Raw genomic sequence first — 23907 nt, forward strand, 5'->3', positions numbered from 1 at the left:
TGATAGAGGGAAAGGAGACGGAATGATGTGTAGAGAGAAATCGGGAAGGACTAGAGAGGCAAGGTTTTGTATAGAAAAAAATAAACAAACATAAGGATAAGGAGGGGGCGAGGACGGACATAGGGTAAAAATACGAATGAAGAAAAGGAAACGAATGGTGAGAAGAGAATAAGGAAAAAGACGCATACTGGTGAGAAGAAAGGGATCAGGAAAAGTGGAGAAATTGAAGGAATAGTGAGGAAAATTTGCGGGAAAAACGAAAATGTGGTTGTGGTGGGGTGGGAGGGATGAAATAAAAACGTAAAAGAGACATAGGGAGGAGTGGAAAGGCAGTGTGAAGTTGGAAAAGAGCACATTTCCATTGAAATAAATAGAGAGGAAGGAGTGAAAGGGCAAAAAATGGATTAGTGGAGAAGGGTAAGAGAGAGAGAGGTAGAGGAGACGTTAAGGGTGTGAAGAGACAGAGAAGAGAGAAATTAGGAAGTGACAGAAGAAGGAGTGGATATGAAAGATGAGGAGATAATGAGCGGGGTACAGGAGAATGAATTGAGAAGAGTAAAGATATAAAATTGGAAAAAAAGACAAGAGGGTGATAATACATGAATGAGGGAAGAGGAGAGAAATGGAAAGGCAATGTGAAGAGGGAAAGAGAGAACGTAACATAAGCGCGAGTAAAGCGACCGAGAATGTGAGTAAGAGTGAGGAGAAAAACGGGCAAAAAACATAACGAGGAGTGGAAAGGAAGGCGAGGAAAAGGAGTGGGGGAGCAGACATAATGGTGAGCAGAGAAGAAGGAGAGAAAGCGAGGATGAGTAAAGGAACGGTGAAGAGATAGAGAGTTTTGTTTACAACATGAACCGTTTGTTTTATAAAAGATTGTCAATGCTGCTTACGATAAAGCCTCTTGTTTAGAGAAAGTGTGAGCAAAAGCAAGTACTTAAGTATCATAACCAAGTGTATAGGTATTTCCGATCAACAAATGGTTCATTTCATGACAAATGGCCCATGTCATTCAAATACAATATCTACGGATGGAAAGGCATTGTACGCAAAACGGCGCAAATCTATGTTTACGTTAATAAAGAAAATTAATCACTTGATTGTTAAATATTTGGTATTGGATAACAAAACAATCGCCGTAAAAATCCAATTGGTTTAGTTAATTTTTGCATTAACAAAAGCTTAAGCAATACTTTTAAGGTGTTGGTATCATCATAGCTGAAATAGCTACCACTTCACCTGTATCAAAGCCGCAAGTATCAATAAACAGCACAAAGGCAAAAATCATGATGCACATAACATGACTGAACCAAACCCTGACTTCAGTTATGGCTTATAAATATAATTAAATGTTTCAATTCTTTGTTGTCCCGCTTGAAGTGTAGGCAATGGGATCAACAGGTACATAAAACAAAAGTTACTGATTTTATATCATATTGCATGCGGATAGATATCACAGTATAAAATAAAGAAGACAACAGAGGATTAAAGCAACAGCAATGTAACATTGTTAAAGTTCATATCAAAAAGGATATGCAAAGGAATAGGGCTACGAGCTTTACCAACATCTGTTAAAGCCCTTTCCCAAAACGTAACAAATCGTAGCATAATATGAAAACAATGGTTACGTTGTCATATAAGCTACGCAAACAAATGTCATTTTTGATTTGAGAAATGCATAGGAATGGGAAAAATGTGTTATATTGATATACCGGATTAAAGTGGTCTTTCATTAAATATGCAACTATTTTAAGAAAGCGTATTGCATAGTTTCATTTAGTAGAGGTCAATCCCAGAACGAGTCTGCTCGTCCTACGGAAAGACCCTCCATTGGCACCATTAAACCGGGAATTTACGATCTATTTTCGCAGCGTTTACAAATACGAATGCAGTTGAATTGAAATAACATGTATTCAATTTCGTTTTGTGTTTGTTCATAATGAATTGTTTTTTCTATGGAAATTGGGATTTCGCAGTCTCACTTTGGGAAATCAGGGTCCGCCGCGCGTACTCATGGCGTACGATAAAGTAGGGTTAAAAGCACGGGCAATTACTTTTGCAAAAATAATAATAATTTACTACAACTTCTAAAAGATGTAATTTGGTTATCGAATATTCGAGTACTCGATCGAAAGAATTACCGAATATTCTAATATCAAGTTTGCCATTCGTTTGCATCCCTATTATTAATCATATTATTAGAGCAAAATAGGTTACGAAACAGAAATCTTACTTAAGGTTAATGAGCTCAGAGCTGAAAGGGCAACAACGATCATCTGAGTCTGCGATGAACCCATGACAGACTATACATGTATACAAGCACAATCCAAAGAAACCTTTCTCTTCTTAATTTACGACAAACATTATTCTTTCGTTAGGTCTTGTATTTAAACGAAAAAAGTGTGGCCGGGCAACTCGGGGTGGTAGCTGTCACCCTGGCTAACGTGGACGGGTAACTCATTGGTGTGGGTGTCATACTGGCTAGTGTGACCGGCACCTCAGTGGGGTGCCCGTCACACTTCTAGCGTGGTCGGGTAACTCATTGGGGTAACTTTCATACTGGCAAGCGTTGCCGCGCACATCAGTGCAGTGGCTGTCATACACGCTACCCTGGTCGGGCATATCAGTGCAATAGTTGTCATACTAGCTTGCATGGCCGGGCACCTCAATATCGCCGGGCACCTCAGTGCAGCGGTTGTCATACTGGCAAGCAAGGCCGGGCACCTCAGTGCAGTGGCTGTTATACTGGCTAGCATAACCGGGCACCTCAGTGCAGTGGCTGGCATACTGGCTAGCGTGGACGGGCATATCGGTCTGGTAAGTATCATACTGGCTAGCGTGACCGGGTACCTCAGTGCGATGGCTGTGATATTGGCTAGCGATTGCCGCGCACCTCAGTGTAGTAGCTGTCATACTAGCCACCGTGCGTGCCGGGCATCCCAATGGCGAAGCTGTCATACTGGCTAGCGGGGCCGGGCGACTCAGTGCGGTGGCTGTCATACTGGCTAACGTGGCCGGGCACCTCAGTGAGGCTATCGTTGCCGGTAACTTAGTATATTGGCTAGCGTGGCCGGGCACCTTATTGCGGTGGTTGTCCTACTGGCTAATGTGGCCGGGCACCTCAGTGCGCTGGCTGTCAAACTGGCTAGCGTGGCTGGCCACCTCAGTGCGGTGACTGTCATACCGGCTAGCGTAACCGGACACCTTAGTGCAGTGGCTGTCATACTGGCTAACGTGAATGCATTTCAGTGTGGTGGCGGTCATATTGGCTAGCGTGACCGGGCACATCATTGGGGTGGCTGTCATACTGGCTAACGTTGCCGGGCACATCAGGGCAGTTGCTGTCATACTGGCTAGCGTTTCCGGTCATCTCAGTTTGGTGATATCATACTGGCTAGCCTGGTAGGGCACCTCAATGCAGTGGTTGTCATACTAGCTAGCATGGCCGTGCACCTCAATGCAGTGGCTGTCATACTGGTAAGCATGGCTGGGCACCTCAGTGCAGTGGCTGTCATACTTGCTAGCGTTACCGTGCACCTCCATGCAGTGGATGTCATACTGGCTAGCGTTCCGGGCACCTCAGTGCATAGGCTGTCATACTGACTTCCGTAGCCGCGCACCTCAGTGCGGCGGCTGTAATACTTACTAGTGTGTAAGGGCACCTCAGTGCTGTGGCTGTAATATTGGCTAATGTGGCCGGGCACCTTAGTGCGGTGGCTGTCATACTGACTAGCGTAAATGCACCTCAGTGCGGTGATTGTCATACTGGCTAGCGTGGCCTTTCACCTCAGAGCGGTGGCTGCCATACTGACTAGCGTGACCGGGCACCTCAGTGGGGTGGCTATCATACTAGCTAAATTTCGGGCACATCAGTGCAGTGGCTGTCATACTTGCTAGCGTGGTCGGGCATCTCAGTTTGTTGATATCATACTAGCTAGCCTGGTAGGGCACCGCAATGCAGTGGCTGTCATATTGGCTAGCGTTATTGGAGAGGCTGTTATACTGGCTAACGTTTCCGGGAACTTCACTCTGGTGACTTTCATACTGGGAAGCCTGCTCGGGCACCTCATTGGAGTGGCTGTCATACTGGCTAGCATGGCCGGGCTTCTCATTTGTGTGTCTGTCATACTGGCTAGTATGGCCGGGTAAATCATTGATGTGGCTGTCATAATGGCTAGCGTGGCCGCGTTACTCATTTGAGAGTCTGTTCTACTGGCTAACGATGCCGGGCGCCTCATTCTGGTGACTATCATACTGGGTAGCCAGGCCGGGCACCTCATTAAAGTGGCTGTCATACTGGCATGCGTGGCCGGTCACCTCAGTTGGGTGGCTGTGACACTGGCTAGCATGGTTGGTTAACTCATTGGGGTGGCTGTCATACTGGCTAGCATGGCCGGTTAACTTATTGCGGTGACTGGCATACTGGCTAGCCTGGTCGGGCACCTCAGTGGGGTGGCTTTAATACTTGCTAGCGTGGCCGGTCACATCAGTAGGTTGGCTGTTATACTGGCTAGCGTGGCCGGACACCTCAGTGGGATGGCTTTTATACTGGCTAGCATGGTCGGGCACCTCAGTGGGGTGGCTGTCAAACTGGCTAGCGTGGCCGGGCAACTCATTCGTGTGGATGTCATACTGGCTTAAGTTGCCGGTCTCCTCTGGTGACTATCGTACTGTCTAGCATGGCCGGGCACCTCATTGGGTTGGCTGTCAAACTGGCTGTCATGACTGGTTAACTCATTGGGTGGCTGTCAAACCGGTTTGCATGGCCGGTTAACTCAGTGAGGTGGCTGTCATACTGGCTAGCATGGCCGGTTAACTCATTGGAGTGGTTGTCATAGTGAATAATGTGGCCGGTCACCTCAGTTGGGTGGCTGTCAAACTGGCTAGCATGACCGGTTAACTCATTGGGTGGCTGTCAAACTGGTTAGCATGGCCGGTTAACTCATTTGGTGGCTGTCAAACTGGCTAGCATGGCCGGTTAACTCATTGCATTGGGGTGGCTGTCAAATTGGCTAGCATGGCCGGTTAACTCATTGGAGTGGCTGTCAAACTGGCTTGCATGGCCGGTTAACTCAATGGGGTGGCTGACTTACTGGCTAGCATGACCGATTAACTCATTGGGGTGGCTGTCACTCTGGTAGGCATGACCGGTTAACTCATTGGGTGACTGTCAAACTGGCTAGCATGGCCGGTTAACTCATCGGGGTGGCTGTCAAACTGGCTAGCATGGCCGGTTAACTCATTGAGGTGGCTGTCAAACTGGCTAACCTGGTCGGGCACCTCAGTGGGGTGGCTGTCATGCTGGCTTGCGTGGCCGGTCACCTCAGTGGGGTGGCTGTCATACTGGCGTTATACTGGCTAGACTGGTCGGGCACCTCAGTGGGGTGGCTGTCATACTGGCAAGCATGATCGGTTAACTCATTGGGGTGGCTGTCACACTGGCTATCATGATCGGTTAACTCATTGGGGTGGCCATCAAACTGGCTAGCATGACCGGTTAACTCATTGAGGTGGCTGTCACACTGGCTATCATGATCGGTTAATTTATTGGGGTGGCTGTCATACTGATTAGCGTGGCCTGTCACCTCAGTATGGTGGCTGTCAAACTGGCTAGCATGGTTGATTAACTCATTGGGATGGCTGTCATACTGGCTTGCATGGCCGGGCACCTCATTGGGATGGCTGTCATACTGGCTAGCATGGCCGGTTAATTCATTGCGGTGGCTGTGACACTGGCTAGCATGGTTGGTTTTCTAACTCGTGTGACTGTCATACTGGCTAGCATGGCCGGTTAAATCATGGGGATGGCTTTCATACTGGCTAGCATGGCCGGTTAACTCATTGGGATGGCTGTCATACTGGCTAGCGTGGCCGGTTAACCATTCGAGTGTCTGCCATACTGACTAGCGTGGCCGGTCACCTCAGTTGGGTGGCTGTTAAACTGGCCAGCATGACCGGTTAACTCATTGGGGTGGATGTGACACTGGCTAGCATGACCGGTTAACTGATTGAGATAGCTGTCTTACTTTTTTACATTGCCGGGCTCTTCTGTCTGATGACTATCATACTGGCTAGCATTGCCGGGTCCTTCAGTGGGGTGGCTCTCAAACTGGCTAGCATGGCCGGTTAACTCATTGGGGTGGCTGTCACACTGGCTAGCATGGCCGGTTAACTCATTGAAGTGGCTGCCATATTGACTAGTGTGGCCGGTCAACTCAGTTGAGTGGCTGTCAAAGTGGCTAGCATGGCCGGTTAACTCATTGGGTGACTGTCACACTGGCTAGCATGGCCGGTTAACTCATTGGGTGACTGTCATACTGGCTTGCATGGCCGGATCACTCATTGGGTGACTGTCACACTGGCTAGCATGGCCGGTTAACTCATTGGGTGACTGTCATACTGGCTAGCATGGCCGGTTAACTCATTGGGTGACTGTCACACTGGCTAGCATGGCCGGTTAACTCATTGGGTGACTGTCACACTGGCTAGCATGGCCGGTTAACTCATTGGGTGACTGTCATACTGGCTAGCATGGCCGGTTAACTCATTGCGGTGGCTGTCATATTGGCTAGCCTGGTCGGGCACCTTAGTGTAGTGGCTGTCATACTGGCTTGCCTGGTCGGGCACCTCAGTGGGGTGGCTGTTTTACTGGGTAGTTTGGCTAGGCACGTCATCGGTATGGCTTTCATACTGGCTACCCTGGTCGGGCACTTCAGACGGGTTGCTGTCATACTGGCTAGCTTGGCCGGGTACCTCAGACGGGTGGCTGTCATACTGGCTGTCCTGTTCGGCCACCTCAGACCGGTGTCTTTCATTCTGGCAAGCATGGCCGGGCACCTCAGTGGGCTGGCTGCCATACTGGCTAGCGTGGCCGGGCACCTTATTGGGTTGGCGGACATTTTGACTGATTACGGATACAAGGAACATGATTCGCCTCAACCCCGAAAGCATCCGTATTATGGCTCCGAATACAAAGACGTAATTGTAATAAACGAGTAGCGAAGTCCAATGCTATATAAAGTCATGACATTTTATTAAGTATTGAATTATTAGTACATAGTTTGTAATTCACTGAGCTATTGTCTCCATTTCTCGTCCTCTGGTAGCTCTATATTAAACTTAATGTTCAATGTAGATGCCCTGTTACCCCATATAATTTTGGTATCATTTGAAAGGTTTTTCGTTAACTGATTACTATCGAGCAAGTAAGTGGTAAAATATAAATCACTTCATTTCTATCTAGTGTTTAGCAATTCTGTATAGAACATTTGAGTGACGATGGAGGCGGACCATAGGCATCTGTGCACATCCGAAAAAAGCACACCATTTTCCTGTTAAAGGCTATTGTCAATAAAAACCTTGACAAACACAGCAAATATTTTGAATGAAATTTTAACCTCATTCCTCTGATACATATTTTTGTTTTCTTCCAGTTGAATCGAGTCTTATCTAAGGCATTGACATGTACCCGGGTACCCGAATGCTTGGTAAGCTGTGGTGGGTAGCCGCGTAAGTTTTAAAATTCAATACAAAATTATAGTTTGTGAGTCTTTTACGAAAGCCTTCTCGCCTGCTGCTTGATGTAGTGAATGAGTAAGGTGCCTCTTCTCAATGTGATTTTCCATCAACTACGTTCACCCTTGTGCCTCAACACAAGGACAGAGGTATTTCATAATCATTTGACAAACGATATAAAATCTTCCAAATAGTTATTCTTTGTCCTTTGGTTTGATAATTGACGAAATTATTAAAGATGCTCTATTACTCCTTAAATTAGATTTAATACCTATAATACAATTGTTTTTATATACCAAAAATATGAACAAATGTCGAAAACAATGGTTCAAATGAGCGATACCGAGTTTAATTAAAGAGAAATATGCAGAAAACACGGTATTGGTACCTTATGAGAACCTAGTAGATCGCAGTAAACTCGTTCAGCATTCACCAATCATTTAATATTTTTGCGTTGTCAGCTATTTAATAATACACCGTTAATAATATTGTTAATAGTAATTAGTATTTTCCATAAATGCATTATTTAGTAAGTATTTGATGGTGTATCACTCAAAATGTTTGTTTGTTTTACATGTAAATGTATTGATTTTGAATAGTCACTTTTATGAATATATTCTAGATAATCAAAATAATCAAAACTTCCAACAGTTACGGCTAGCTTATAAAAAAAAACTCCTATAATAAACTTCGTTGTACATATGTTTTTAGTGACTGTTCTTGATAACAGTCGCGTATTTTGTAATAATCAGTCGTGCTTTACTGCTGGTTCTATACGCAGCTTATATTAATGCAAACAGAGAAGAATTGACTCTCATTTATAAACCACCGTCGTGAGGTTTATGCAAAATTAAATATAAAAAAACCATAAGTCTAGCGCTTAAGAACCTTTATTTAAATAAAATTAATAGCACGCGTTAAGAAAAGGCGTTCGACAGCGAGTTAAACACCGGGGATAAGCAAAAAAAGGCAAGTGACCACGAATGCAAACGCTAGTAGTATTTTGGCTCGATTGATCGTCAATCAAGGTAAGTTTCTTATCGATATTTTTGTATTACGCGAGAGTTCGTTCAAGTGACATAGCGCAAAAAAAATATGCATTGTTTTGTCTTTCGATCGGTGTATTGGTCACCATTTATGTCTGCATAGTTTCCGAGAACACTTCGATACAAATTGTGTCCATGAATGCAAACGCACGTAGGTAGTGTTTTAATGTCACATATTTTGATAAATTGCCACATTTTATTCAAATGTTTGTTTTTCAATTGTTAAATAATTGTTTTTAATTGCTTTATGAATACTTTGTGCGATGCAATATGTACAAAAAAGAATTTTCTGAAGTATTTCAAATTTGGCAAACGTACGTAGTCTACCTAAAATGGCAAACGCACGTAGGCATCTTATAATAAGGAGCAAACGAATATTTCGTTAGCCTTTAAAAACTGAAAATGTGTTCAAGATATTGAAGATATTTATCCGTTTTATTATTAAATATCCATCTTAATGAAAGTTATATAAATTTATGATACGTAACCAACATTGACACGATATTATGCGAGAGTGTTGCGGGAAATATGAGTTCTCGAACAAACTCTCATCCGGCCATACCGGTGGTATACAGACTTAACTAACTTATTAATGCTTGTTAAATGTTTATCTCGAACATTTAGAACAGCTGTTGTAATGTCACATTTCAGGAACCACACGTTTGATAGAGTCGGAGTACAGTACAGTACGGAACTGTTTTGATAAACAGAAATGCATTACAGAAGGGAACCATTGGTGTGTGCTGGGAGCGGGCCAAACGCAACGATTCTAAGATGCTTGTAACAGATCGCATGGGGATAAATGTTTCATTTGAACATAATTTAAACATCTTTAATGAATCTTTTATTTAACCATTCTTCATATTGTGATGATAATACTGTCATGATAATTGTTAATGACAGATATTGTAATAATGATAACCATAAAATGATATTGCGATGATACAATGACAATGTATGCTCTACCCGGAACAATGTTTATGTCACTAAAAATACTCTTTGAACTGTATTTATAAGTGCTGTTTTACAGATATAAAGACATTATAATGGAAATGTTCTTCATTTATTCTATAACTGTATATCTTAGATTAGTTTTATACATTGAATAAAATTATTGACAATAAAAGCGATCACAGATAATCAGATAAAATCAAAGATAAGTAATCAAATAACATAACGATTAATTAATAAACAATACTTTTGTCATGATCTGTCTGAGATTCTACTTTCTTGCACATCAGATAAGTTGACCTAAAAATTTGGCAAGGGCCAAGATAAAACAAGTACCAGTATGAAATTCATTTTTTCAATCGTCATCACACAATTACCTCCCTTGTAGACGACTGCCGTCTGTAGCATCATGAAAACATTGTCTCGTGGCAATTTTAAACATCAAAATTGATTATTTCTCGCTTCAAATGGAGCAATAGAAAAAATTTCGCGCTCCGTTTAAGAAATAACGCTTTCATATTTTTAGAACTATAAATATTTAATCATAACATAAACATAATCTGAATCACTGCACACATATCCATAACAACCACGAATTATTACAAATCTATACGCGCATTATATTCACTACGCACAAAAGATTTCCAGGTTTTTCCAGGATCATCGCCGCTCGTGTAAGATAGGTTCATCCCACCCCTCTCGCAGGGTGTTTTGCGGAAACACGGTAAACCCCGCTTCCGCAATACACTCTATGTTCGGGTTTGGATGAACCTTGCACTCTCGGCCATGAAAGATACTTATTATCTAAAATTTGATGTTTTATTTGGTGTGTTTAATAACTTTTGCTTGCACAATCTACTTCTATGCCGATAACATTTCCCACATTCAGCGCACTGGTATGATTTCTCGCCAGTATAGCCGTCCATATGAGCCTTCAGGTCTATTTCTCCTCCATTGAAATCCCACACATGTCGCACGTATAACGTGTCGTGCCATCTTCTCCTCGCCAATGCCTGTTCAGGTATGTATGTGTGGTCACCTCATGCATGCATTTCGGGCACAGAAACTACTTATTGGATCCATGTGTGTTGCACCTGTATAAATACATGTATGCCTTTAAAAGTATGCAATTAAAATACTTGTAATTGCAATATTTTGGTAACCTTTAATAAAAACGCCTGAGCTTGTGACTGGTAGATAATTGCTTAATTATAGAATGATATAGAATAAAACAAGAATATTATAAGCATTTTTTAATACTAGAATACACTTACATATGGCGCGTCAAGCTCTCCGTGGTGTATAACTGTTTCTAACAGCATGAAAATGCTTTTACATCGTCATGGCAGCGCTCATGCAATTTCAGCCCCCACGTCGTTTTCAACGCATTCCCAGAAACGTGGCAAACAAATGACATCACTGAAACAGACACTGTCATTAATTGATTAAGCGCCACTTGATTTACTTCGCAAAATATATTACACAAATTGTAGTTTGTTAAAAGAATATCATCTGTAAAGGCATTTTCATACAAAATACGTCTCGTGCAAACAAACGCTTATTGATATCTTAAAAGATGGCTTATCTAGCTAAGTAAAACGACATAAAGCGTTTCACTTTCCCTTATGCATATGACCGTAAGCATTATGATCATGATAATAATTAAATATAAATTCAAAAATCTTACAGCAATAGTTATGGATATAGAAAGAATAAAAAGTTTTAAAAGCTTTCGACGTATACGATAACTCATTATTATCATTATAATTATATAAGATGCCTACGTGCGTTTGTCATTTTATGTAGACTACGTGCGTTTGCCTTATGAAAATGCCAACGTCCGTTTGCCAAATTTAATACTTCAGAAAATGCATTTGTTTATACAAATTGCATCGCACAAAATATTTATAAAACAAATAAAAGCCATTATTGAACAGCTGAAAGTCAGAACAATTGAAAAAACGTAGCAATTTATCTTAATTTGTGACATTTTAACACTACCTACGTGCGTTTGCATTCATGGACACAATGTGTAGCGAAGTGTTCTCGGAAACTATGCAGACATGAATGGTGATCAATAAACCGATCGAAAGACTAAACAATGCATTCTATTTTGCGCTATGTCATTTGAACGAACTCTCGCGTATAACAAAAATATCGATAAGAAACTTACCTTGATTGACGATCAATCGAGCCAAAATACTAGCTTTTTTGCTTATCCCCGGTGTTAAAAGAACAGTAAAATTCAAACTTATTAATCCTTAATACATGCATGTTTACTATCCTATTTTCGTTTTCTATAAATAGATATTTTCAGAAACAGGTTGCGTGGAACATTGTTTTGTTTTCATTTACATACACAGTACTCACTGTAGGGGAAGTTTACTGCATATTGTAAACGTAAGTAGAGTTTTGTGTGCTATTGAATTGTAAAACTTAAATTGGGTATTGTCGAACAAGATTATAATAATGATAACCTGTTTTAATGATAACCTGTTTTCTCGCTGAGGTCTACGAATACACTATGCATGATGCAAGTAGGCTTAGTGATTAGTCCAAATAATTGTACGTTGACGGATTTCTGTTTAGATTTTTGATATGGCAAATCCTTCACGTACAAATTGTTTAGTATCAAAAGTGGGTAGTTGTTCCGATCAGGATTCCGGGTTAAAGCATATAGCGTCTATAAAATATCATAATTATGAGTTTGACGGCTTTTTTTCATTTCATTCTGTCAAAACATAATGATATATACATGAAGGGCACCTGCAAGGCTTTAGGGCACAGTTTTAAATCGCTCTGAACATTTCGGCCATGGCCGAGTTGTTACGATTGTATAACGAGGTCTATCTCAAAGCTTTGTCGGAGGAGGCCGAGCTATTACGATTGTATCGAGTTGTTCCCCTTCGCATAATTTTTGTCTGTGTCAGTCAACTTTCGTTTTATTGGAAAGGTAAACAACTTGTTTTTAATGCACTAAATGCTTGTTTAGTGCAAAATAACATTTCACTTGCATGGTAAAATATGAATATAACTCTTTATGATCAATTTCAACCGTAAAATACTTCACTTAAAACAATTTCAATATTTTTAAAACACCCCCGTTTTTTGCACATTCCCGTTTAGACGTTAGGGATTGGAAGAATCCCGTATAACACGTCTATTATTTTAGACTAGCTTAGTGATATAAACATTAACTACAATGAGATAATTTTAAAAGTATCTAAAGAGTACTGATCCTTTACATGCATGTGTGCGTGCGTGCGTGCGTATGTGCGCGCGCGCGGGTGTGTGTGTGTGTGTGTGTGCGTGCGTGTGTGCGTGTGCGTGTGCGCGCGCACGTGTTTCCGTGTGTGTATGTGTGCTTGTGCATGTGCGTGTGTACCATGCGATTTAAATTTGTATGTAGATCATGCATTAATGGTAAATAAAGTGACTTGTTTCCAAATAAAATCCAACCTAGTCCTTAACCTGAAAAGAGTGGGTTCGACTGGTTTCCTTTGCTTAAACCGTAATAAATAAAGTGAAACCCCCATATCTCGTATTACTTGTATTATTTTAGTGTAAATCATATTGATACAAAGCTATGTTTGCCCGTTGGTTTGTTTACTACTAGAATAATGAATGGCTCCAAATGCTGACTCAATAATTATTTCATGGCTCTGAAATGGTGTGTACCGAATATTTGTGTAACCGGGAAGTAGCTTCTGCTGCTAGAATGACGACCTCCGGTCATTGTTCATAAAAAAGAGACCCCTGTTTGATAAATATTGGCTTCTCCTTTAAAATCATGCCGCTCAACGATGGTGTCCAAAAAATGACCTTGCTAAATAGAACTGACTTTTCAATATAATAGTTTAAACAACAACTGTTTTTGTGGGGGGTTTTGCCCCCGAAGGTGGGTATTTTAAAATCGCACCGTCCGTCCGTCAGTCTGTCCATCCGTCTGTCCGTCCGTGTGTCCGCCTCAAAAACTTTTGTCCGGGCTGTAACTTTCTCTTGTATGGACAGATTTTAAAATAACTTGCCACATGTGTTCGACATACCAAGACGAAGTGTCGCGTGCAAGACCCGTGTCCCTATCTCTAGGGTCACGGTCACACTTAGGTGTTTATTCACAATGAAATGCTGCATATAAGTACATAGAGAATAGGTTGTCGTGCCCGGGCTGTAACTTTCCCTTGTATGGACATATTTTTAAATAACTTGCGAAATGTGTTCGAGATACGAAGACGACGTGTCGCGTGCAAGACCCGTGTTCCTACCTCTAAGGTCTAGGTCACACTTAGGTGTTTATTCACAAAGGAATGCTGCATATAAGGACATAGAGTATAGGTTGTCGTGTACGGGCTGTAACTTTCTCTTGTATGGACATATTTTAAAATAACTTGCCAAATGTGTTCGACATACCAAGACAACGTGTCGCGTGCAAGACCCGTGTCCCTACCTCTAAGGTCAAGGTCACACTTAGGTGTTTATTTACAATGATATGCTGCATATTAGGACATAGAGTATAGGTTGTCGTGTCCAGGCTGTAATTAGGTTGTCGTGTCCGGGATGTAATTTTCTCTTCTATGGACATATTTTAAAATAACATGCCACATGTGTTCGACATATCAAGACGACGTGTCGCGTCCAAGACCCGTGTCCCTACCTCTTAGGTCAAGGTCACACTAACGTGTCTATTCACAATGGAATGCTGCTTATAAGGACATAGAGTATAGGTTGTTGTGTCCGGGCTGTTACTTTTTCTTGTATGGACAGATTTTAAAATGACTTGCCACATGTGTTCGACATATCAAGACGAGGTGTCGCGTGTAAGACTCTTTTCCCTATCTCTAAGGTTAAGGTTACTCTTAGTTATATTCACAATGGAAAGCTGCATGAAAGACATAAGAGTATAGGTTGTCGTGTCCGGACTGTAATTTTCTCATGTATGGACATATTAAAATGACTTGTTTTATAATAATGTCGCTGTTGGTGTTACTCATTCTACTACCACCACCAACCCATCACTACCACCAACACCACCATCCCATCACCACAACCACTACCACCAACACCACCACATCATCACCACCGAAGCCGCCATCACCAAAACAACACCACTACCATTTCCACAACCGCTACTATTTCTAGTACTTCTTAAACTACCTATACCGCAACCACTACATCTACCACTACGCAAACACTACCACAACCACTACCACTCCCACAACCACTACTTATACTGCTACTGCTACTACTATTAGTGCTATCGCTACATCTACCACTACTACAACAACTACTACTACTACAACTATTATTATTACTGTAGCTAAATACTACTGCTTCTACTGTCACTCCTGCTGCTGCTGATGCTGCCGCTACTGCCGCCACCGCCGCCGCCACCACCACTACTACCACAAATACCAATACTACTACTGCTACCACTACTACTTTCCATGGTTCCCGTGTTAGGGTTCATTGCTTCCCCCCAAAAAAGATGGCTGTCTGTAGATGTTTTAATTTTGTTTCAGGTGATGTGAGGCTTCCAAATCGAGACGACCATGTAAGCAGTCCTAGTCAGACATTGAAAAAAACGCCGCCTGAACTCCCGGGCCTTCATAACAATGTTGCAAACTTACCAAAATCTGCAAAACAGCCGAACGGACGAAAGAAGACAAACTACTTCCGTTTCCCTCCGTTAGCTTCCGAGTTCCAGGATCCACGAGATTCAAATGATCGAGAATCAAACCGTTTATATGCTTCTGGTTGGGAAATGTCAATTGAAAAAAAACGACCGCTGTGGAATAACGCATACAGACAACATTATTCAGGAGACCTTAGCGATACACGTGAACCCAAAAAGTATTGACAAACCTATTACACCCAAGTATCAGTTCGATTTAAGCGTTATTTTAACCAAACTTTTTGTCAGCGATAATCTCTTGGAAAACCTAGGTTTCCTCAAGATCACGGATTCAGAGCAAGACGATTCAAGGGGATTCCATGAATATAATTTTGAAAACTCCGTTACTACTGGACCAGATTTTCTCCCGGTATTCTCTGGGAAACAAGAGAAAGATATTTTAAACGTAGAAAGCTCGTTGGACGAATTTAGTTCCGCGTCCGCTGATAGCGTCACCGATCAGTCCCTCCAAAAACCAGACAACCTCGATAAATAGGCACCAACATACAGATACTGATCAGAATAACAAGAATTCGCCTCGTGAAATTACAACAACAATTGAGAAGAGTAAAGAAACTCAAGCCAAAAAAAAAACCAACAGCGTCACATTTAAATGCTTCAAGTGGTGAAACAGAACATAACTTTGGTGGTTTACAAACTGTTAAAGGAGCACAGCTATCCAGAGATACTGGAACCGGAACTCGCCCGAAAACCAATGTTCCACCAGTGCCGGGGGCAGGACTTGCAGCTTAAGTTATAGTTTTCAGGTAATTAGTTTTATAATAGTCATTTTAATCAATCATTAGCTAAAGTCATCTGATCTTAGTTAATGATGCCATGTACTCCTTAATTAAGATTTACAAAAATTAATACAATTGTTTTGATATACCAAAAAGAATGATCAAATGTTGAAAACAATGGTTCTTATTAAGGATACCGTGATTAATTTGAAAGAAAGGTGCTGAAACACGGCATATCTACCTTATGAGACGAAAGAAGATCGCAGTAAATCTTTAGCACTCACCAATCATTTAATATGTGTGCGTTTTCAGCTATAACATACACGGTTACAATCTTGTTATCAGTCATTGATATTTTCTTAAATGCATTATTTCGTAAATAGTAAGGGTTCATCACTCAAATATTTTGTTTGTTATACATGTGTATGTATTTATTTTGAATAAGAGTGATACATTTCCTAAAACGGCATGAAATACATAACCTAGGATACAGCGGTTGAATGGTTGTGTCAATTTCCCCTTACATATCTCACGCATCGATGGGCTCCCTATAGCTTATGTTTATTATTATGAAGCTGCTCTGTAACACTTGAAATAATATAACATTATATAAATGGCATCAAGCAAGCAGCTATAATTTACCGTCCTTGCTATGTACAAAATACAGGAAATATATAATTGTCCTCATCCAGCGCTAAGGCGACTATAATTTAAATGCGAATTTTATCCACGCCCGCCCCCTCTTTTTCTGCCCCCCCCCCCCCCCTCTTGTTCTGCCCCCCCCCCCTTAACTTTATTGACGCAAATAAAAATGTTGAACTAGGGTCTTTATTTGCGTATCGGTCCGGTACTGTACGGGGACGGCGTTTATTCAAACCAACGGTGTCGATTTGTTACGATTGCATTCGAAGTTCGTCTAAAACACATGTATACAGTATAGTCCCTTATGTACCAAGATGAGCATGAACGTGTATTCAGCGATAAAACATTCATCTCAGAAAAATAAAGAAAAATAAATGTCACCCCGTCCCCATTTAAACAGAAATAATTAATTAAAAATCTAGCAATTAGATTATATTGGCCTATAGAGCAATGTCGTTATCACGAATCTTGCACGAATTAATCACGTATCGGCATTTGATAGTGTATACGAGTGCATGTTTTTCATCATTGTTCAAAATCCAAAATAATGACATTTAAGCAGTTTTTGATAAACGATATCGAAAGTAGGAAAGTTTGATACGTCTTTATTATCAGTAAATGACAGTGCACATTATGTAGGTTGCTATTTATAGCTTATCATTTTAGCAAATGTCCTATTATCGTTTCCGGAATAAATTTAATATAAACATTTGTCAACATGCTTCGCCACATATAAACAACATTTCATCAAAAGACCGCAAGATTTATATTGAATACATACTATAAGAACTTGCTGATAGTGCGATATTTTGGAATCATTATATTTCAATTTAGGAGAGGATTATTATTGAATATAACTTAGAATAAACGTCGTCATCATGTTATATTTAAGAGCTACGCAAGGATAAGACAGTGCCACTATACTGCCATACAGATCAAGGTATTATAAATTTAATAGTGTAAAGGCTTTCAGTATTAAAAGTAGTATTTGTGGAAGAAAATTAACACTTTAAATTATATTTACCATTTTTTAACATTTTACAGTTTCAAGTGCATATTTATTAACGTATTTATATTTTGTAAGTTATAAATGAAATCAAATCATTAAAGTGTGTCGTTCAAAGTATTTAAAGGATTATATCAGCCTAAATGATGTTAATAGATTTACTGATAAACTCCTTCCCTATATAAACTGATAAAGGCCGGACAACCAATTGTTGTTGTTTTTATCTTGACAAGTGCTTATTTATCTATGTTTGATATAATGATACAAGTAATGCTTTCAAAAATTGAATGAAAAATATATGTTGATCCTTTTCCTTTCAACCATTATTTTTCATTTAAAAGTCCATAAGTTCATGACAATAAATAAAGAAATTAGAGCGCACGGCTGATGTAGACTGGATTTGAAGTCCGCAAAGCTGAATAATTGCCAGCAAATATCTTTAATCAGTTTTCTCAAATAAATATGAATTGTAATTAAGATCAGTATGCATCATATGCAATATATATCTGAATGTTTGTATTAAACATTTGTACGAATATTTCGTTTCCACGCCCTTTAACGCTTCGTTCCGTGCCGGGGACGTTTTCGTGATTTAATGGCGTACCCGGAGAATCTTTATACCATAAGTTCCTTGACGGCCCCGATCCACCGATCCTTTTTCAAATTAAGTCCATTATTTATAAATTCCATTATCACATTGTTGACGTTTTACAGATGGCCGACGAGAACACATCCCAGCTTATAGAGCGGGCTCATGAGGCAGCTGGTAGGAACGATATCGTTCGGGCGAAGCAACTGGTCCTTCAGGCGCTTGTAGGGATCAAAGAGGAGCAGGACAGATTCTCGACGGGGCTGGACCCAGTTGTGAGCGAGCAGCGATTGGCTGATTGGTTTGGGGAGTGCTCCTTTATTTTTAATCAGGTATCTATTGTGTGGGCAAAGTACTGTGTTTTATACTCTAACCCTAATTATTGTTTAGTATTGCAAATATCCGCTACTAGAACCCCTGATTAAAAGAGACGGGGACATTTTGAATGAATGTTTATGTCAACAATTATTTTTACTCCTTATCCTGTGTCCTGGTGTACCGATTGGTGTTGGGTGTTTTATCATAGGACCCAAAATTCAGTAAAGATGCATTTAGCTCTTCTTTTTGATCGAAGAAGTCGAGGTATTGTCATGATATTGGTGTCGTTGTTGCTGTAGGCGTCGTTGGTCCGCGTTACCACTACTCTAGGCCAAAACAGTTCATTGCCTTCCGAGTTATTCAAATGAAAGTTTTTACTGATTTTGTCAGATTCAATACTCACATATAAAGTCAGGCCCATAACAAAGGCTTTATAGATTGTTGAGTTTCGCCTCTTCTCGGCTGAGAAACGACCCAGACGAGGGTCGGCGTTCGCTCCGCTGCGTCCTTGTTAAAATAAATTGTTCATATAACTACGCCTTGGACGCTCGGGTTGTACTCAAGGTGTATGGATATACAACGTTCGAGTTCGAGTAATGCATTAAAGCAGATTTAAAAATGAACAGTGTTTATGTTTTAAAGACTTAAATAAGAAAGTTGATGGATCTGTAATCATTTCATGTATATATCGTACATTTTTCATTTTTCAGATTGGAGAATACGTGCAGTCTGCCCGGTATTTCTATACAGGTAAGCACAACCATTTTATGACACATGATCTCTAAAAACGCAATCATGTTCCAAGCGTCTAATTTGTATAGTAAAAAGTTCATTGCGTAGTTAAAAGCAATTCATTGTGTCCCAAAAATGTCCCTGCCAACATTTTCTGAAAATGCAATATACATGACTCAGAAATTGATCGGTATTTCCGTATTTGATTTTTCATAACATTGATCAATTCTGGCACTAGTTCAAGTTTGAGTTTGCTTAATGTGATACTCATTTTATGGCTGTAGGCCGCAGACTACAGCCTTGAGTATCGCTTATCGAAATCATATATCGTCAGTTACACTTTTTTACATGACATGATAAAATAAATAATGCGCCGGGGATACAAAATGTGACTTATGGTGTAATGTGGTTATAAATAGTGGTAATTTAAAGTCGACTTTATTTCAAGACATTCACAAGACTACAACGTTAATGTGATTTTAAAACCAATCCGACGAAGCATACATAAATCTTAGTAAAGAATTGAAGGAAATAAAGAAGTAAATATAATAATGCAGAAAATGGTTGGCTTAAAGACCCTGTCTTATATTTCCTACTAAATTAGTCAATATCGGATCACAAAAAAATTACCTTAATACTAGCAAAAAACTTGCTAGATGGAAAAAAGTTCATACATCATAGTTCACATAGGTGTATCAGTAACTGTTATAAAACTAGTAAATTGTCTTAAAAATCTTCAATTTACATTACCTATTCTGCGGTAATGACATTCACTAAACGGTTTAGTTAGGGCCCACTCACAAAAAAAGATTTATTTTTTTACCATGTCAATGATTTATTTATATTATTAGTAGTATGTAAACTGAATGTAACAGCGCAGATAGAAAATTTATTTATTAGCCTAAGGGTACTTTTTTCTTTTTGGAACTGCTAAAGTATAACATTTCGTTTATTAGATCATAAAAGCAACAATGCCACATCTTTGTTTTAAGTCGTTATTTTAAGCCAAATATTGCCTTCCGACGAAGCATACATGTATATGACGTAATTTACCACGTGGTATACACACACTGTTAACACTATATTTCTAATCACAGCGACGGTGTATGATCCTACGTGGAACACAACTAGTCACGCGCATGTATCCAAGGCGCTGTGGGACAACATTGTCTACAATGTGTCGCCTGCTGAGGTCCTCAAGCGATACGAGGTATTTATTTTGTTTGTTTGGTCAGGATTCATGATATCGTCGCCATTCCTATCGCGTGATACGTTGTTGTCGGAATGATAGCGTTCACGCAACGCCTTAAATTATTGACTTGATTAACATCAACCCACCATTCGTCCGAGTTCATTTAATGGGGAAAGCAATTGAAAAATTTAAATTCATGTACAAAAACTAGTATGAACCTTTTATTTTGTCAAAAGTTGGATATATATTTCACCCTGACGAGATTGCATCCATCCGGTCCCTAATAACAAAAATAGATTAAGCTCATTATTTTTGTTTAGCTATTGTAAGCACCATATTTTCACCATTAATTTTTTTAAACTTAAAATAGGAATTATCTTTGAGATAATCACAATTCGGGCTAATTGATGTTAGCCACTTAAGCCTTTCTTAATGTTGTTCGGTATTTGTAAAAAATGTTTGATTGTCAAGCATTGCTCTTAATTATATTTGTAATTACTATATATAATTTGGTATTCATCTGAATGCTCATGTTTGATGTATCATTATCTGAAGAAAGTACATGCTTAATCAATAAAGGATATATCCATTATTTGCCATGTACATAACGAAGGACGGCAAATATTGTAACATATAGTGTCCTCTTTAAGAGCATCAAACGCTTCCTATATGAGCTGGACCGCATTGCACGGCTCGCGGAGCGCCGAAAACGATGGCAAGTGTCGGTTATGATCGACGGCGACATCAACCGTGTTCACGTGGATTTGAGAATTTATTTTATGCTCGGGCCAGAGAACATCCGTGAACATCCAGGCCGCAAGGAGGCGCTGTGGAGAACAGCTCGTTGCTTTCTTCAGTTGGTAATACTATTAGTGTCTGTTATTAAAGCTGCACTCTCACAAGTTTACTATCATTACAACTAGTTTTATTTATTATCCTGGAAAGAGCAATTTTTTGCGTAAATATCTGCAAACCAATAATATAAGATTGCTGACAAAAAATCAGATCGTAGATTTTCATATTTTCGTTCGAAAATTAATGTTTTATGGCCTAACTAACGGTTTAAGAAAAATGCATAAAACATCAATTTTTGAAAATTCTGCGGTTTAATTTTTTGTCAGCAGTCTTATTTAACTGGTTTCCATGGATTTTCGCAAAGATTGGCTCGTTCCAAGACAAAAAATAAAAACGTTGTCAAAACGTTTTAATCTGTGAGAGTGCAGCTTTAATAAATAATCTTATAAACAATGATACTGCATGTTATTCAAGGATTGCTTGTTGCAATTTTTCGCTTGTCTAGTTTTCAAAATAAACAGTCGATATATTGAAATAGCCTTGCCATCGTCACAGTCGGACTCATCAGCGTAAATGCCGCGTAAACATATGGCCACAACTGGTAAAGCTTTCGAGTTGTTCACATACAACTTGATGCATGTGTTACAAGTGCCAATACGCATAAAATGTAGCAGTGCTTTTAAGCTTACTGTAATAGTTATCAAATTATACCTCTTGATCGTCTGAGATAATCGGAAAACCTTTGATATCCGTACTTGTCTAGTTGTAGGTACTACATGTGTATTTGACTTTCATTGACGAACGTGTTCTGTCAGTTTTAATATATATGCAAAAAGCTACAGAAACATGCTCAGTAGCAAAAAGTTTAAACATAAACCCGGTTTCGTGGCAATGGGCAAACGCCAAAGACATAGAACACAAATTCACAAACAAGAAACATAGAACAGCACACAACTCTACAAACAGCACAGTGCATAAATACTATATATATAATAATTGGTATGTTTATCAAGAATTGTTAGGTACCGCCTTGGAACGGTCAGTAAAATGTAAATTTACTGGGGGTTCAAACGAGTTTTATGTGCACAACCCCACTCTTATCCCAACAATCCCGAATAAAGTAAAAACTTAAATGGTAATCTTATCAAAGCATACATTAACGCCAAAAACGCCAAAAACTTTGTTCGCTTATGGATGCTAAGTTATCATCATGATTGATATGTTAATTTGATCTCTAATGACAAAGTAGAATGTTCAATGCACACATATAACAACTTAACTTACGAGTTGATAAAAATTGTCCATTTTAGGGCAACCACATGCAAGTCAAGAAAGTTTGCAGCATAAGTAAGTAGACAAAAAATGTTATACCACATTACTCAGATCTTCATTTATTATAACATTTCCAAATGATTATATCGTTTATGATTATATCCGCAGACCGTTCGTCATTGTTATTTATAAATGTTATCGATATGTTATCTAGAAATAGTTTACTTCCGCAACAATATTGATCTCCAAATTCAAACATTTCAAAGTTGAATTTGTTAGTTCAAACATTACTTATTTGATTTTGCAAACAAAAACACATGTTTATGTTTATTGTAGGACTGACACGATATTTGCCCGACACTTTTAATCGTACAATACATTGTTTTACGCCCCTTGATACGATGATACCATAATCTTTTGGCGAAACAGGCACCTGCCATCGTAAATAAGTGAACACAGTCTATGAAACATTACTGTTAAATGTGCATGTGTTCATTTCAGTCCTTCAAGAGTTTTGCGAATATGATGACGTCGAGGCTTTAGAAATATGGTCCCGGGCCTTGGTCATTTCCAAAGACTTTGACCTTGCGCTTCAAAAATGTGAACTTGCGCTCAGTTACGCCAAGGTATGAAGTCGGTGTTGCATATATATATATATATATATATATATATATATATACTTGGTTCAAAAATGACATGATAAGAATCAGTATCAACATAATTTATTATGTTGTTATTTATTTTAAAATTATTTTGCGCTTTACTCTGCACTTGCCATCTATCTTAAAACTTTTGGAGAGAATGCAATTTAAATCGCTGTGTGGAAAAAAAGTATTCTTGCTTGTATATTTTCGTAATAAATAACCGTCTCACTATCATCGGTCGTATTTAACAGTCTCGCATTCATTGGTCCCATTTTACCGTCTCACTATCATCGGTCGTGTTTTACAGTCTCCCAATCATTTGTCCTATTTTACCGTCTCACTTTCATCGGTCGTATTTTACCGTCACACATTCATCGGTCGTATTGTACCGTCTCACTATCATCGGTCGTATTGTACCGTCTCACTATCATCGGTTCTATTGTATCGTCTCACTATCATCGGTTCTATTGTACCGTCTCACTATCATCGGTTCTATTGTACCGTCTCACTATCATCGGTTCTATTGTACCGTCTCACTATCATCGGTTCTATTGTACCGTCTCACTATCATCGGTTCTATTGTACCGTCTCACTATCATCGGTCGTATTGTACCGTCTCACTATCATCGGTTCTATTGTACCGTCTCACTATCATCGGTTCTATTGTACCGTCTCACTATCATCGGTTCTATTGTACCGTCTCGCTATCATCGGTTCTATTGTACCGTCTCACTATCATCGGTTCTATTGTACCGTCTCACTATCATCAGTCGTATTGTACCGTCTCACTATCA

General features: G+C 39.6%; 2 protein-coding genes and 1 long non-coding RNA gene across 3 annotated transcripts in view; 2 read left to right on the forward strand and 1 right to left on the reverse strand.

Annotated features, from left to right (window-relative positions):
* Window positions 1-9610: 9610 nt before the first annotated feature.
* On the reverse strand, window positions 9611-11787 carry LOC128212901 (uncharacterized). The gene is made up of 3 exons (XR_008257635.1): window positions 11686-11787; window positions 10787-10931; window positions 9611-10606 (listed from the first exon to the last, which is right to left on the reverse strand). It is a non-coding gene; the product is annotated as an uncharacterized LOC128212901 (long non-coding RNA).
* Window positions 11788-11869: 82 nt separating this feature from the next.
* LOC128212902 (helicase with zinc finger domain 2-like) overlaps window positions 11870-23907 on the forward strand; it is a 58944-nt gene continuing 46906 nt past the window's right edge. The window contains exon 1 of the mRNA XM_052918294.1: window positions 11870-11912. The gene's annotated coding sequence lies outside the window, so the exon portion shown is untranslated. The remainder of the gene's footprint in view (window positions 11913-23907) is intronic.
* Window positions 12440-23907, forward strand: part of LOC128212903 (helicase with zinc finger domain 2-like) — a 29242-nt gene continuing 17774 nt past the window's right edge. The window contains 9 exon segments of the mRNA XM_052918296.1: window positions 12440-12465; window positions 15032-15950; window positions 17458-17505; window positions 18286-18492; window positions 19189-19228; window positions 20308-20420; window positions 21053-21262; window positions 22508-22544; window positions 22971-23095. Of these exon segments, the coding sequence (XP_052774256.1) occupies window positions 18286-18492; window positions 19189-19228; window positions 20308-20420; window positions 21053-21262; window positions 22508-22544; window positions 22971-23095 (732 nt within the window). The 5' untranslated portion in view covers window positions 12440-12465; window positions 15032-15950; window positions 17458-17505.

This window comes from Mya arenaria, chromosome 13, assembly GCF_026914265.1.
Source record: "Mya arenaria isolate MELC-2E11 chromosome 13, ASM2691426v1".
Classification (NCBI taxonomy): domain Eukaryota; kingdom Metazoa; phylum Mollusca; class Bivalvia; order Myida; family Myidae; genus Mya; species Mya arenaria.